Raw genomic sequence first — 13,681 nt, forward strand, 5'->3', positions numbered from 1 at the left:
AATTTGCAGATGACACCGAGCTGGGTGTGAGTGTGGATCTGCTGGAGGGTAGGAGGGCTCTGCAGAGGGCCCTGGACAGGCTGGATGCAGGGCCCAAACCCAACAAGGTGAGGTTTAACAAGTCCAAGTGCCAGGTCCTACACTTTGGCCACAACAACCCCTGCAGTGCTACAGGCTGGGGACAGAGTGGCTGCACAGCAGCCAGGCAGAAAGGGACCTGCAGGGACTGATGGACAGCAGGCTGGACATGAGCCTGTAGAGTGCTCAGGTGGATAAGAAGGCCAATGGCTCCTGGCCTGGATCAGGAATGGTGTGGCCAGCAGGAGCAGGGCAGTGATTCTTCCCCTGCACTCGGCACTGGTGAGGCCACACCTTGAGTGCTGTGTCCAGTTCTGGGCCCCAATTTAGGAAGGACATGGAGGGGCTGGAGCGTGTCCAGAGAAGGGCAACAAGGCTGGGGAGGGGTCTGGAACACAAGTCCTGTGAGGAGAGGCTGAGGGAGCTGGGGTTGTTTATCCTGGAGAAGGGGAGGCTCTAGGGAGACAAGGTGGTGTCAGGGCACAGGTTGGATTTGATGATCTCCAAGGTCTTTTCCAACCTTGCTGATTCTGGGACTCTCTGGAACCACCCTTGGAGCAGTTGCAGGAGGAGCCCTGGGCCTCCTCTGCAGAAGCTCCAGCAGCCCAGGTCCCTCAGCTTCTCCTGCCAGCCCCAAAGCCCATCCTGTCAGTCCTGCAGAGCCTCTGCAGCTCCTCCTCACTGCCCAGAACAGGGAGCCCCAGAGCCAGACACAGCAGCCCAGATGTGCCCCCCTGGCCTGGGGTGCCTCTGGCAAGGGAGCAGCACGAGGCACTGCAGGAGCCTGCAGACAATTCCTGCAGCACTTGCAGGATGATGCTGCTGCCCAAAGGACGTTCCCATGGAGCCAAGTCAGGAACTGCAGTGGGGAGTGGGGCCAGAGAGGAAAGGGCAAACAGGGATGGGCTGTTTGCAGGGGAGGGAGCAGGGTTGGGCAATAGGAAGAAATCTGGATCAGGAAAGAGGAAAGAAAGCAAAGGTGAAGCAAGGGAAATGCTCAGGGCAGTTTGGGGGTGGCTGCCAGGCAGCCGTGGCTCTGAACAACAGCATCTACAGTGGGACAGGAAACTCCCAGCTGATGGGAACAAACTTTCTGGCTGACTGCAGAGGCCAGGACAAAGCTGAGTGGTTTCCCTGCTGTCCCCCAGCCCTTGCTGGCCCCAGGGGCTGATGGCATTTGTGCTCCCTCAGGTTCATGTCCCCACACCAACAGCATGAGGGTGCTCCCCCTGCTCTGTGCAATGCAAACAGGGGCTGCTGAGCCAGTGCTGCCGTGTCTGTGCCTGCAAGGATGGGGCACCTGTGTGAGCTGGGGAGAGGCCAGGGCTGCAGAGGGGGGATGCTGTTGGCAGCTCCATGAGGACGCTCTGGGATGCTGCCCTGGGCTGTCCAGCGCACTGGGGATGGATCAGCCCCTGCTCTGCTACTCCTTCCCATCTCCCGCAGGGCCCTTGCAGAGCCCCAGCCATGCTGTTTTCCCCCAGCCTGCCCACAGCCAGCCTGGGGCTGCTCACGGGGCTTTTCTGTGCTGAGCATTGGCCTGGGCGTGTTCTGGAGAGAGCCTGGGCAAGGAGCCTGGAGCCCCCAGGCCCTGGCCTGAGGCGTCAGTGCTGCCCCAGCAGTGCCCATGGGCTGTCCCTGCTGCAGCCCTGGCACTGCCACCCCCAGGGCTGTGCCCAGCCCCGAGAGCACTCAGGCCCTGCAGCAACACCAGGGCCACCAGGGCAGCGGGGCAGGGCCCTGGCAGCAGCACTGGCAACACCAAGTGCTGCTGCTGCTGCTGGGCACAGCTGCTGGGCCAGCCCTGATCTGCCCCCAGCTCTGCACACAGACATTGCTGCTGAACCTCCAGAGAAGGCAACAAGAGGGGGATCTTTGGTGAAAACTCTGCTGGGAGATCCTTTATTTCATTTAAAGCAACTGAGAGCACAGCTCCTCATTGACATAGTCTGTGAGCTACAGCAAATTTGGAGGTAAACAAAATGAAATGAAGCACAAATAATGTCTTTCTTTGTGGACAGTATTAAAAAACTGAAACAAAGGAAAAAAAAGAAGAAAGAAATCACAAAATCAAGCAACAACTATCAAAGATAAGTTTTATTACAAGTGATATGCAGAAACTAGCCAGCAGTTTAATTCTTCTGAAACCATCCAGTCGTTAGTCTCCACCCTGCAGCCTTGAGCTCCTGGTTTCTCAGACTGTAGATGAGGGGGTTCAGGGCTGGAGGCACCACCGAGTACAAAACTGACACTGCCAGATCCAGGGATGGGGAGGAGATGGATGGGGGCTTCAGGTTGGCAAAAATTGCAGTGCTGATAAACAGGGAGACCACAGCCAAGTGAGGGAGGCAGGTGGAAAAGGCTTTGTGCCGTCCCTGCTCAGAGGGGATCCTCAGCACAGCCCTGAAGATCTGCACATAGGAGAAAACATTGAAAACAAAACATCCAGAAGCTAAACAGGCGATAATAGCAAGAAGCCCAAGCTCCCTGAGGTTTGAGTCTGAGCAGGAGAGCTTGAGGATGTGTGGGATTTCACAGAAGAACTGGCCCAGGGCATTGCCCTGGCACAGGTGCAGGGAAAAGGTATTGGCTGTGTGTAGCAGAGCATTGAGAAAGGCACTGGCCCAGGCAGCTGCTGCCATGTGGGCACAAGCTCTGCTGCCCAGGAGGGTCCCATAGTGCAGGGGTTTGCAGATGGACACGTAGCGGTCGTAGCACATGACGGTCAGGAGAGAATATTCTGCTGACATAAAGAAGAGAAAGAAGAATACCTGAGTAGCACATCCGGAGTAGGAGATGATCCTGGTGTCCCAGAGGGAATTGTGCATAGCTTTGGGGACAGTGGTGCAGATGGAGCCCAGGTCGCTGAGCGCCAGGTTGAGCAGGAAGAAGAACATGGGCGTGTGCAGGTGGTGGCCGCAGGCTACAGCGCTGATGATGAGGCCGTTGCCCAGGAGGGCAGCCAGGGAGATGCCCAGCAAGAGGCAGAAGTGCAGGAGCTGCAGCTGCCGCGTGTCTGCCAATGCCAGCAGGAGGAAGTGCCTGATGGAGCTGCTATTGGACATTTGCTGCCTCTGGACATTGGCACCTTTTGAAGAAGGAATGACAGTGATAATCGAGCAGAGATTTCTCATAGAAATGTCAAAGCCCTTTCTCATAGACCCTTTCCTACCACTAAACACCTCTCTCTTGTGTATGTCTAGGAGATCTTCCTTCACCTTTGTTGCTGGAGCCCTGGTTGCTGCTGTCCAATGTTGTGTGAGGAGATGGACCTTGACCTGCAGGACACCTGGGAGTGAGACCTGACCCCCAGTCAGTGCAGTGGCACAGTAAGGGCAGGGGCCAGTCCTGGTTTTGGGATTTGTATAAAGAATGTTGAGCCAAGGCAGAGGAGCTGCCTGCATGAAGGGATGGGGATTGTAGGAGGCAGAACCAGAGATTCTGCTGCACAGACTGGAGAAGAGAGTGTCCAGAGAGGCAGGAGCATTGTCTGAGGCTTAGTGCAGACTGAGGGGAGCTGCTCTGTCCCTCTCTCCTGCTCCAGCTGCCCTGCACTTGCACCTTTCTGAAATCCACTCCCGTGTTACCCTGGACAGCCAGGAGACACAGCTGAGAGCAGAGGGATCCCTGGCACACAAAGTGGCTCCTGCCTTTCCCAGAGTCAGGAGAGTGGGCTCAGTGCCAGCCTCCCAGGCTGCCCTGCCCAGAGCTGCCCGGGCACAGGGAGCTGGGACACCCCATGGCTGTGCTCAGCCTGCACAGCAGGAGCCCAAGGGCTGGGCCTGGCCCTGCAGCTGCAACTGCCATTGCAGAGAGCCCCTCAGCAATGCCAGCAGCACCTGCGAAAGGCAAGGAGAGAGAGAGCGGGGCCTGAGGAAAAGCCTTTCCCTGGCCAGCCCTGCCCAGCCCCTGCCAGGCAGCAGCAGGGCAGGACAGTGGCCCTCAGGCCCTGGTCAGCAGGGAATGGGCACTTGGCCGCAGAGATGCCCTTCATCTCTGGGGCTGCTCTGCCAGCCCAGGAGGGACTGAGGGTCCTGAGCCCCCGGGCTGAGGGCTGTGCTGGCTGCGAGGGGACACAAGAGCTGTGCTGCTCAGGGCAGTGTCTGCCCTGCAGGGCAGGCCCGGCAGGTGCCACATCTGCCCTGCAGCAGGGCTTCCCTCAGCACTGCCTCCCTCCCTGCCTGCCCACGGCTCTGCTGCTGGAGCTGTCCCAGCCCCAGCTGCTCCTGTGGCCCCGGGCTCCTTCCCTGCCAGAGCTGCCAGAGCCCAGCCCAGCCCCTGGGCCAGCCCTGCCCTGCAGCTGCTGGGCCCTGCAGGGATTAAAGAACAGCTCCCCCAGCCTGCGCACCAGGGAAAGGTGATGCTGCATGGATCTGGAGGCTGGGCAGGTGCAGGCACTTCCTGAAGTGCCCAGGAATCCTCGGGGTGATGGTTTAAGGGCCTCAGCCCCTGCTCTGCCCTGCACAGTTGAGTTTGCATTGCCACCAAGCTGAGCCCTTGGAAAAGTAGGAGCACAAATTCAGGAAAACAGAGACCCAAGCAGGAAACCCCAGCCCTGAATGAGTTCATGACAAGTCCCCTCAGAAATGAGCTGGAGCTCTGAGCAGCCCTGGCTGCAGCCCCAGATTCACCCCCTGCAGCCGTCCCTGGCAGCAGGAGCCGTCCTGCCCTCTGACAGGGCAGGATGGCTCTGACAGTGCCCAGGGCATCCCCACTCTGCAGCACATCCTCCTCCTCCTCCTCCTCCTCCTCCTCCTCCTCCTCCTCCTCCTCCTCCTCCTCCTCCTCCTCCTCCTCCTCCTCCTCCTGTGCTACAGAGAAACTGGGAGAGTCCTCCTGGCACATCCCCCAGGCTGTGGGGTGCGCTGGCTTCAGGAGATCCCTCCAGGAGCACAGGGGACATTGCCCTGCACCCACACACTCACCATGCACAGGGCTGTGAATATCTTTCCCCAAGTGAAGTCTCAGCTCAATGTCTTCCCAATCCTGATTGCCTTCAGCCTGTCTCTGCCTGGCTCCTGTCCCCTCAGTGTCTGCAGGCAGAGCCCTCAGCCCTGCTGGGCTGGGAGGGGAGCTGGTCCTGGGAAGAGCTGTTCCTTTAAAACTCAGCAGACAGACACAGCACAAGGAATTTAATGAGCCTCTTGGGGATTTGGTGTTGTTTACATCAGAATCAGTGCCTAAGAGGGTGTTCAAAAAACTTCTCAAGAACTCAAAATTAAATTGAAACTCTGAAGTTTCCTGAAGTTTTAATGGGTCCCACTGAGGAACACAACTGAGAAAGTGTCTCTAGGTTGCAGTTAGAGCTGAACACTGGAGGCAGTGATGGCAGCTGGGGACAAGCAAGGCAAAGGTGTCTCTGTGGTGCTGAGCAAAGCTGGATGTGTTTGAGGAATGCCAAGGGCCAAGGCCTGAGCCCCAGCCCCTGGCCAGGCGGATCCTGTCCCTCCCTCCTTGCTCAGGGCCCTTCCCGGGATGGGCACTGGCATGTGGGAATGGGCAATGGCAAGGGCAGGAGCATGGGGCGGCCCCTGCCAGGCTGCTGAGCAGGGACAAGGAGGCAATGAGGCCCCAGGCCTGCAAGGGTCACTTGTCTCCTGCTCCTGACTCAGTGCTTTCCCCAGCTTTGCCAATTCAAGAAAACCATTCACAACTGGGCTACCACTGCTGAGCAGTTTTCCTAGGTTTTGAAAAGCTACCACCTTAAGAAACCTGACAGATTTTCCTCCAGGAGGACACCAGCAGTAGCATGATGCCAATGTTTTCCACCCCTTTTCTGTGTCTTTTAAGAGCTCCACAGTGTCCAGCAGGAATGAAATTACCTGTGATAATGTAATTTGAGAGCTCTGTGTTGTTCGTTGCCACATGAGTGTTCATGACAAGCTGGACACCCCACTCGTGGCTCTGTTGAGTTAAATTCATCCCAATTGTGTGCAAACAGCAGCCCCGAGATGCTGAGAAGAGCAAGCACCGTAGGTGGGTGTGCATGCACACACCTGGGGGCTGACTGCTCTGTGGGCAGATGGTTTTGCACTGTTGTGAATATTCACTTTCCCAAGCTGAAAACCTATTTCAAATATATATCTTAAATGAAAATATATATCAAAAAATGAAATTGTCCAAAAATACATGTGCATTAAATTTCATGCATATTATATATTATATATTTTGATTAATATAATAATAACTTTATATAATATAATATAATATAATAAAATATAATATAATATAATATAATATAATATAATATAATATAATATAATATAATATAATATAATATAATATAATATAATATAATATAATATAATATAATATAATATAATATAATATATATATATATTATATATTATAATATAATATATACATGAGATCATTTTTGAAGCCATTGCTTGTGGGGGATATTAGATGATCTCCTAGTGTTTGTACATTTTTGCTTTCTGCTACTGCTGATCCTAGCAGCAACTCCCTGTCAGTTCTTCCAGGTCACTTCACACAAAGGGATTCCATCATTTCAGTGCCTGTGAGAGCTTGGCACTGAAATGCCAAGTTGATTCCCAGCTCTCCAGCCTCCTTCTGGATTTTGAGGCATCTCAGCACTTGTGTCCATGGCCCTCCCTTCATCCCCAGCCTGCAGCAGTCACAGTTGCTGCTGCCTCCCCCTTGCTGCAGCTCATTTGCCAAAGTGCTGCCAAAGGCAGCAGAGCTGGCTCAGGATCCCTGCTGGCTTCTAGTCTCTGGGATTAGCTTCAGGGGGACACTTGGAGCACTTTCCTAAAGAGCTGCCCGTGGGATGAGGGATTTGTCCTCCTCGGGTGGCTCCTGCTTGGATTCTGTGCTCATGGAGCCCCGGAGTTTGCTCAGCTGCCTCTGCAGCGAATTCTGAGCCAACGTGGGGCTCTGCTGCCAGCCCAAATCTGCCCTTCCCCTGCCCAGCCTGAGTGCAGATGGGGCATGTGCTGGGCATGGCCGGAGATTGGCATGGCCAAAATCCTCCAGCATTTACACCTGCCCATGGCTTTGGGTAGCACAAATCTACACTTACTTCAGTTGAAACATTGAATTTATTGCAGGTAGTTACAACCACACTACTAATGTACAAATACACAAACATTAATTCATGTTTAAAAATGAAATTTATTTTAAATTGCAACAGCTTTGCTACCAATATAGAAACACAGAAATATCAATTTATGATTAAAATCTAATTTATTCTGAGAATTGTTATATGTAAATATATATAGATATCAACTACAGTGGAAAAAAAATTACTTTATTGCAACCCTCTGCAACAACTCACTGTACACAAATATTGAAGTTACTGAATTGAAGTTTAACAATTAAATTCATTACATATTACTACAACCGTACAGCCCATATACAAATACAGAAACATCAATATCCCTCTCTAAAGAATCTCAAATCCAGAACTAAATAAATAGAATTTAAGAACTATACAACTCTATACATAATAAATAGAAGTAAATACATATATAGACATAACAATTTAGAGATGTAAACATGCATTACATATTTCACGACATATAACATGACAATATAATACAAATATAACAAACCTGTCTATAAATGCACAAATATCAATGGACCAATAAAAAAATCCATACGACCCCGCTATAGAAATGCACAGCTACAGAGCTGTATAAGTATGTAAACAGATGAATATACACGCATCAGTATAACAATACACACACATAATATCCCTACACAAATATCAGTCAGTGTATGTAAATATCCCTATACTTGTAACCATCCAAATCCAACTACACATCCATAAACAGCGCTAGATCAGGAGGGATTGCAGCCGCCGATGTTCCCAGGCTCTCGCTCGGTCTCCTCCTCCCGAGCAGAGCAGCTCTCCTGGACAGGGACAGCAGATGGGACATCTGGCAAGCACAGGGAACACTGAGTGAGTGTGGGGACGTTTCCCTTGGCAGCAGCTGCGCTTCCATCAAGGAAGAGGAAATGTCAGAGCCTCCCCAGGAGGGTCAGAAGGAAAAGCAGCCGAGCGGGCCAGGCTGTGGTGAGCTGTTCACTTCTTTCTGGCATCCCAGTTGCTCTGAGGGAACTCCCTCATGTCACGTTATTGAACCACCTCTGCACTTACCAAGACTGTGGCCCCCAAATCAATCAGCATTTATGTCTCCAGCTGCTTGCACCAATGACAGGGATTGTCCTCTAACAGTGCTGGGGCACAAAGTTACCTTGCACAGGTCATCTGACAGGGCCTTGTTCTTTCTGTGCTTCCTGTCTTTCTCCTTACCTTCCAGTTGGAAATTTTACAGCATTTCTTTTTCTTTCCCTTTGATCAATGCTGAAATGCCTGTTTCTCTTCCAAGTTTCAGTTTGTTCAGTGATCCTGTCATGCCTTTCCTCAGAAGCTTTTATCATGGAATTGAGTGTTAATTTCCACAATTTTGGTGATTTTCTGTGAGATTTATGCGAGTATCCTGTTCATTGGGTACCATTTAGGAAGGTACAAAAGAGAAAAAGGATGCTCTGTAGGTCAGTTCACTAGTGGAATATTCATGGATAGAGAGAGTGATTGGCTGAATTTTACATCTACTCCTAACCTGAAAGTGCAACAGGTAATTTGGGGAGAAATTAAAGCCTGATTTCTCCTTCTACCAGCCTGTATTCAAATATAAAATAGAGCAGGGTGAGAATGTCAGTGTTCAGTTCCTGAAGTGCCTTATTAAGGTGTTCTTAAAGTAATGGACATAAAATCTGGGTGAGCATTCCTAATTTCAAGCCACTCATTGTCAATTTCATTGACTCTGAAAACAGCAGAGATGTGCACATCATACCTGATCAATCCATTTGGGGATGTTTTAGGTTCAGATTCTCTGAGTCTTTAGATTTTTAGATCTCTAGACAATGCTTCCAGGAATCTAAACAGCTTTCAGAAATTCAGCTTTTTTCCTTTTTTCCTCAGTCTTTGCACTCATGGGCACCAGAGACCTTCAGTGAATGGATTCCACTCTAATGCATCTCCAGGCTGGATCTCCCAGCTGTGTTCACACTGGTGGTTTGTGTGTCTCTCCTGCACAGTGCAATTTTAAAATCTTTCTTCCTTATTATCTCTGCCCTTCTTTTTCTGTTTTAGCTTGCAAATGCATGCAGATGTATCAGAAATGATACATCTAATTTCTGATGCATCAGTTCCTGTCTAGCAATTTCATTTTATCCTGTTCTGATGTTATGCTAGCCTTCTATGTTTTATTCTAAGTGGACTGCTGTTTTCTTGCATGTGGAAGTTTTACAATGCAATGCTCTCATTCACCTGCTTCCATGAAACACTTCATTAACATTAGCACAAGTAACTGTGTGATTCCCTTCTGCTTTGTAGAAGATTTGGGAAATTCAAGTCCTGCTCAGCTACAGAAAAACATACATGGTGCTTAGTAATTCCCCTAAGAGCTTAAGTTAATGGTAAACAACTGCAGCTTATTCATTTCACAGAAATTGGGAGAAAAGACATTGCAAATATTGAGGAATGTAGTGCAATATTGATGGGCTTCCCTCAGTTATCCGGACAGACAGATGTCACTGGCAAAATTCCCTCTTTTCCAAAGGTTTTCATTTGCTTTGGCTGTGCTTCGTATGGCTGCAGGTCACATTTCCCCTGATTAAAGAAGTATCTTGGCAGTTACTCTTGGTGATATATCTTGCTAATTCTACACTTGGAGGAATTACTCAGTTCTGCAGTCCTTATTACATGCCCTGTTCTAAAAGATGTCTATGCTATTTTCCCTCTCTCTGTGTTTTCACACTTGTTCAACAAGGTTTTCTTTCTAAGAATATTAATCACAATATCCCAAAGGATTAAAAAATGCTTAGGTATTTTTTCCCTTAGTATTTACTAAAGAAAAATAATAATTAAAAAAAACCTGTATGCATGTAAATCTGGATGTAAAATACAAACAGAAATAAACTTGAGAGTTGTCCCAAAAACCTTAAGAAAAAAACCCCATGTAATCTATAAAGCCCAGAGTATTCATCTACAGCATACAAAAATGGGCATGTTCCAGAAGAGAAAATTTGTGCAATTGTTCTGCACAGAATTCTATGCTTTCAAGCTTTTTGCCCTTCAGGGGCAGTGCCATTCTCTGAACTGTAATGCTCCGAGCATGTTCTGCTCACCGTGGCAGCTTTCTGCTCTGCCCTGGTACAGATCATCCTCCCAGCAAAGGGACAGTGCAGCCACCACAACTTGCAGCACCTTCCCACACAGCAAGAACCTGAAGGACAGAGATGGCTTTCACCAGTTGCTGCGGGATCTAATAGTGCCACCTCTCAGCTGCTGAAAGCCTGAATTTCTGTGTTGCAGTGAGTTAGTTTATTGAGTCAAATATTCTGTTATATAGTGGTATGTTCAAGTGTTCCCTAAGTTATTACAGTTAGTCTCTCCCCTATGTTATGCCCTCTTACCCAAGTGTCTCTCAAGGAATCCCCTCCGTCCTCACCAGATTTTTCCCTGTCAAGACAACCTGGCCCCTTTGCCCCATCCCTCAGCCCAAACCCTACCCTTTGTTCCAGAAAGTTCCCTGTCTCTCACCCTAAGATCCAATCCCTATCCCAACGCGCTCTCTTCCCCTTGATTTGATTTGTTGTAGCCCTCAAAACCACACCCCAAGAGTCGTTTATTGGTTACCATATGGTGTCCACCACCTGTTTTGAAAGATTTTAAAAACCCATGCACAAGGGTGCTGGGGGTTCTTTCAACATCTGTTCCCTTTGGGAATTCTCACCTACAGAGCCTTCCCCCCGCCTCTCCTGATGAATTTGCTGCACTTTACACCGCGGAAGAGCCTCCTCTGCTTCCTTCACTTGGCCCTCCAAGGGTCTTTACTGCTCGGCATTTGGCCTAGAGGTTCTGGCTCAGGCAAACCCTAACCTAGCCAGTTCCCCGCTCTTGCCATTGTCCCTGGAGCATCACAGAGCTAGCCAGGGCTGCGGAGGGCAGTGACAGTGACCCATGCCCTGGCATGTCACAGCCCCCAGAGCCACACCTGCCAGGCCGCAAGCCTCAGCCCTGGTCCCCACTGCCGGCCTCAGGGGCTCCTGGGCATCCTCACCCTGAGTGCAAAGGCAGCCTCAGGAGCCCCCAGGGCGCTCTGGATCCAGGCTGCAGACACCCTAAAGCCAGCACTGAAAGGGACATGGATGGGGACTGCAGCTGGATCTTCCAGTGCTCGCCAGCCCTGACTAAGTGAACCCAAACCTCACCTGCAGCACCTTGAGCACATTGACCCTGCTCGCCCCTCCTGGAACGTGGTGTTCCCACATCCTACACCAGCCCTTTGCAGGGAATGACCAGCTCCCAGCTGCTCTGCTACCCTGGCCTTACTTTCTATTTGCCAGCCATGAACTTAACGGAAACACTCCTGAGAAACCTAGCACAACATTTGCTTCTCAGGAGCTCTGTGGCAAAAAAACTCCACTAATCCCTAGTTTTTGCACAGAGAAGGAGGTCCTGACATAAGGCACAGGCACAGGTAGGGCTCTGGCATATGAATTCTCGAGTCGCAGGATTCCACCCATTGTTGTTCCTAGCTGCTTTGCTGATATTTTAGAGCCAAGTTCTGGACAGGGGGTGCTGCTGACAGGGTAGGAAAATTTGGAGAAAAAAAGGTGCAGGAGACAACCAAAAAAAACCAAGGGGGAAAACCCTTAGAAATACAGAGCACAACAGAAGTCCTTGGAGATGGTTCAACAGAAAATGCCACCAGCAGTGAGTAGAGCCCAAGGTTGCTCACTGCCACCCCAGGGGCTCCTCAGTCCCCTGCTGGTTTGTGTCTGATGCAGCCCTGCCTGGAAAGGGCTCCATGCTCTGGTGTTCCCAGCTCACTCCAGGCTACATTCTTAGCAGCACTGAAAAAAGAGGTGAAACAAAGAGCCATTTTCTGTGCTGCCTGCAAACTCTTCTCCTTCAGTGCCACTGCCAGAGATCATCCCTCTGTCAGCTTGGCACTGTGCCTGCTGCATCCTCGTCCCTGTCCCTTGCATCAGCTCCTGCACATCATCAGCACTCCCTGCCCGCACATCGTGAACAGAGAGAGCTGTGTCAGAAGAGCAAGGAGTGCATTTTCTTGGCCTTTCTAACAGACACAAGAAGAATGAGTCCAAATAACTTTGATGTTTGTTCCTGCCCTCCTTTTTGCTAAGTCTATTCTGCTTTAATGCAAAAGCCTCTTCGTACATGGATGGAGTGATCTGGAATTGGCAGTTGCTTCAGGGTGTCAGGCACCATGGCAGTTTTCCCTTGTCTCTGATGAGGATTTGGTGAATTTTCCGTCGGTCACTTGGTGGTGTCACCATGGGCTGAGCTCAGCGGCCGACCCTGCTGTCCCCATGGGATGCATTGGGACGCCAAGCCCCTCAGGGCTGGAATTCGGGGTTGGGCGGGCTCGGAGTGCCTGGAGCCTGGGCCCGTGAGGAGCTGCTGCTGGCCCTGGCTGTGCTCAGCCCGCTGTGCCGAGCAGCCGCGGCCATGGAGACACAGGCGGGAGCTGTGGCCGAGGCCGGCAGGCGACCCGGGCCGGCTCGCAGCTGCAAGGACGCCGGCAGCCTGTGCCCTGAGGCCGAGGCCGTGGCGGGCGCTTTGCGGGCAGGGCTTTTCCGAGCCGGCCGCAATGTGCTGCCTCCCGTGTGGGCCCGGCTGCGGCAGAGGCAGGCGGGAGCGCGGCGGGGCCGGCAGCGGCGGGCAGAGGCCGCAGAGAGCAGCAGCCCGGCCGGGCCCGCTGCGGAGCGGCAGGGAGCTGCCGGCCAGCCCTCGGCCGTATCTATGCGCACAGGGCAGAAGCAGAGGCCGGAGCAGAGGCAGGAGCCGCGGCAGGAGCCGGCCATAGCGGCAGCTCGCCGTGCCCAGGGCTGCAGCCGCAGCTCTCCCCTGCTGGCCACAGCAGCAGCCGCTCGCCTCCGAGGCTCCGGCGCTTCCCGAAGACGAGAGGCCCGGCCCCCAGCACGCCCTGGAGCCCTGCAGCGAGAGGAGCCGCCGGCGCCGCAAAGGGCAGCGAAGAGAGCGCAGGGTGAGGAGGAGGACGTGAGGCTCGCTCTGGGCCGGGCTGGGGCAGCTCTGCCCTGTCAGCCTTCGCCTTGAGCCCTTTTCTTCTTTGCCATGAGCCCTGATCCCCGTCCTTGGCCAAGGGCCCCCACAGCCCTTTCCCGGGCTGCAGGAAATGCTGCGTCAGTCACAGAATCACGGAATCACTGGCTTAGAAGACAGACACTTTAAAAATTATCGAGTCCAAACTATGGCCTAATACCTCAACTAAAGCACGGCACCGAGTGCCCCATCCAGTCTTCTTTTAAAGGCTTGCATGGATGGTGAGTCCACCAGCTCCCTGCAGGGGTCTGTCCCAGGAAGAACCAAGATACCCCTGGGGCCTTCTACCCCCTGGCGCTTGGAGCTCTGGAAATTTGTCTTACTGCTTCGGCAAAATCCATAGAAGAGGACTGGGAAAAGTAGTCACAAATCGAGTAGCCTACAGAGCTCTAAATTGATGTGCAAGGAATACAGAAAAGACAGAAAAGAAAAAAGGCAAAACCCAAATGGCATCAGCAAAGTCTTGGGCATGAACACATA

General features: G+C 51.7%; 1 protein-coding gene across 1 annotated transcript; it reads right to left on the reverse strand.

Annotated features, from left to right (window-relative positions):
- Positions 1-2,210: 2,210 nt before the first annotated feature.
- On the reverse strand, positions 2,211-3,149 carry LOC134434369 (olfactory receptor 14I1-like). The gene has a single exon (XM_063183034.1). It carries the CDS (start codon positions 3,141-3,143, stop codon positions 2,211-2,213), a length of 933 nt encoding a protein of 310 aa, XP_063039104.1. The 5' UTR covers positions 3,144-3,149.
- Positions 3,150-13,681: the final 10,532 nt, after the last annotated feature.

This window comes from Melospiza melodia, unplaced genomic scaffold, assembly GCF_035770615.1.
Source record: "Melospiza melodia melodia isolate bMelMel2 unplaced genomic scaffold, bMelMel2.pri scaffold_35, whole genome shotgun sequence".
Taxonomy (NCBI): domain Eukaryota; kingdom Metazoa; phylum Chordata; class Aves; order Passeriformes; family Passerellidae; genus Melospiza; species Melospiza melodia.

Bases quoted from the DNA above. Each gene is read 5' to 3' on its own strand.
- LOC134434369 (XM_063183034.1), bottom strand. From the start codon at position 3,143: ATGTCCAATAGCAGCTCCATCAGGCACTTCCTCCTGCTGGCATTGGCA.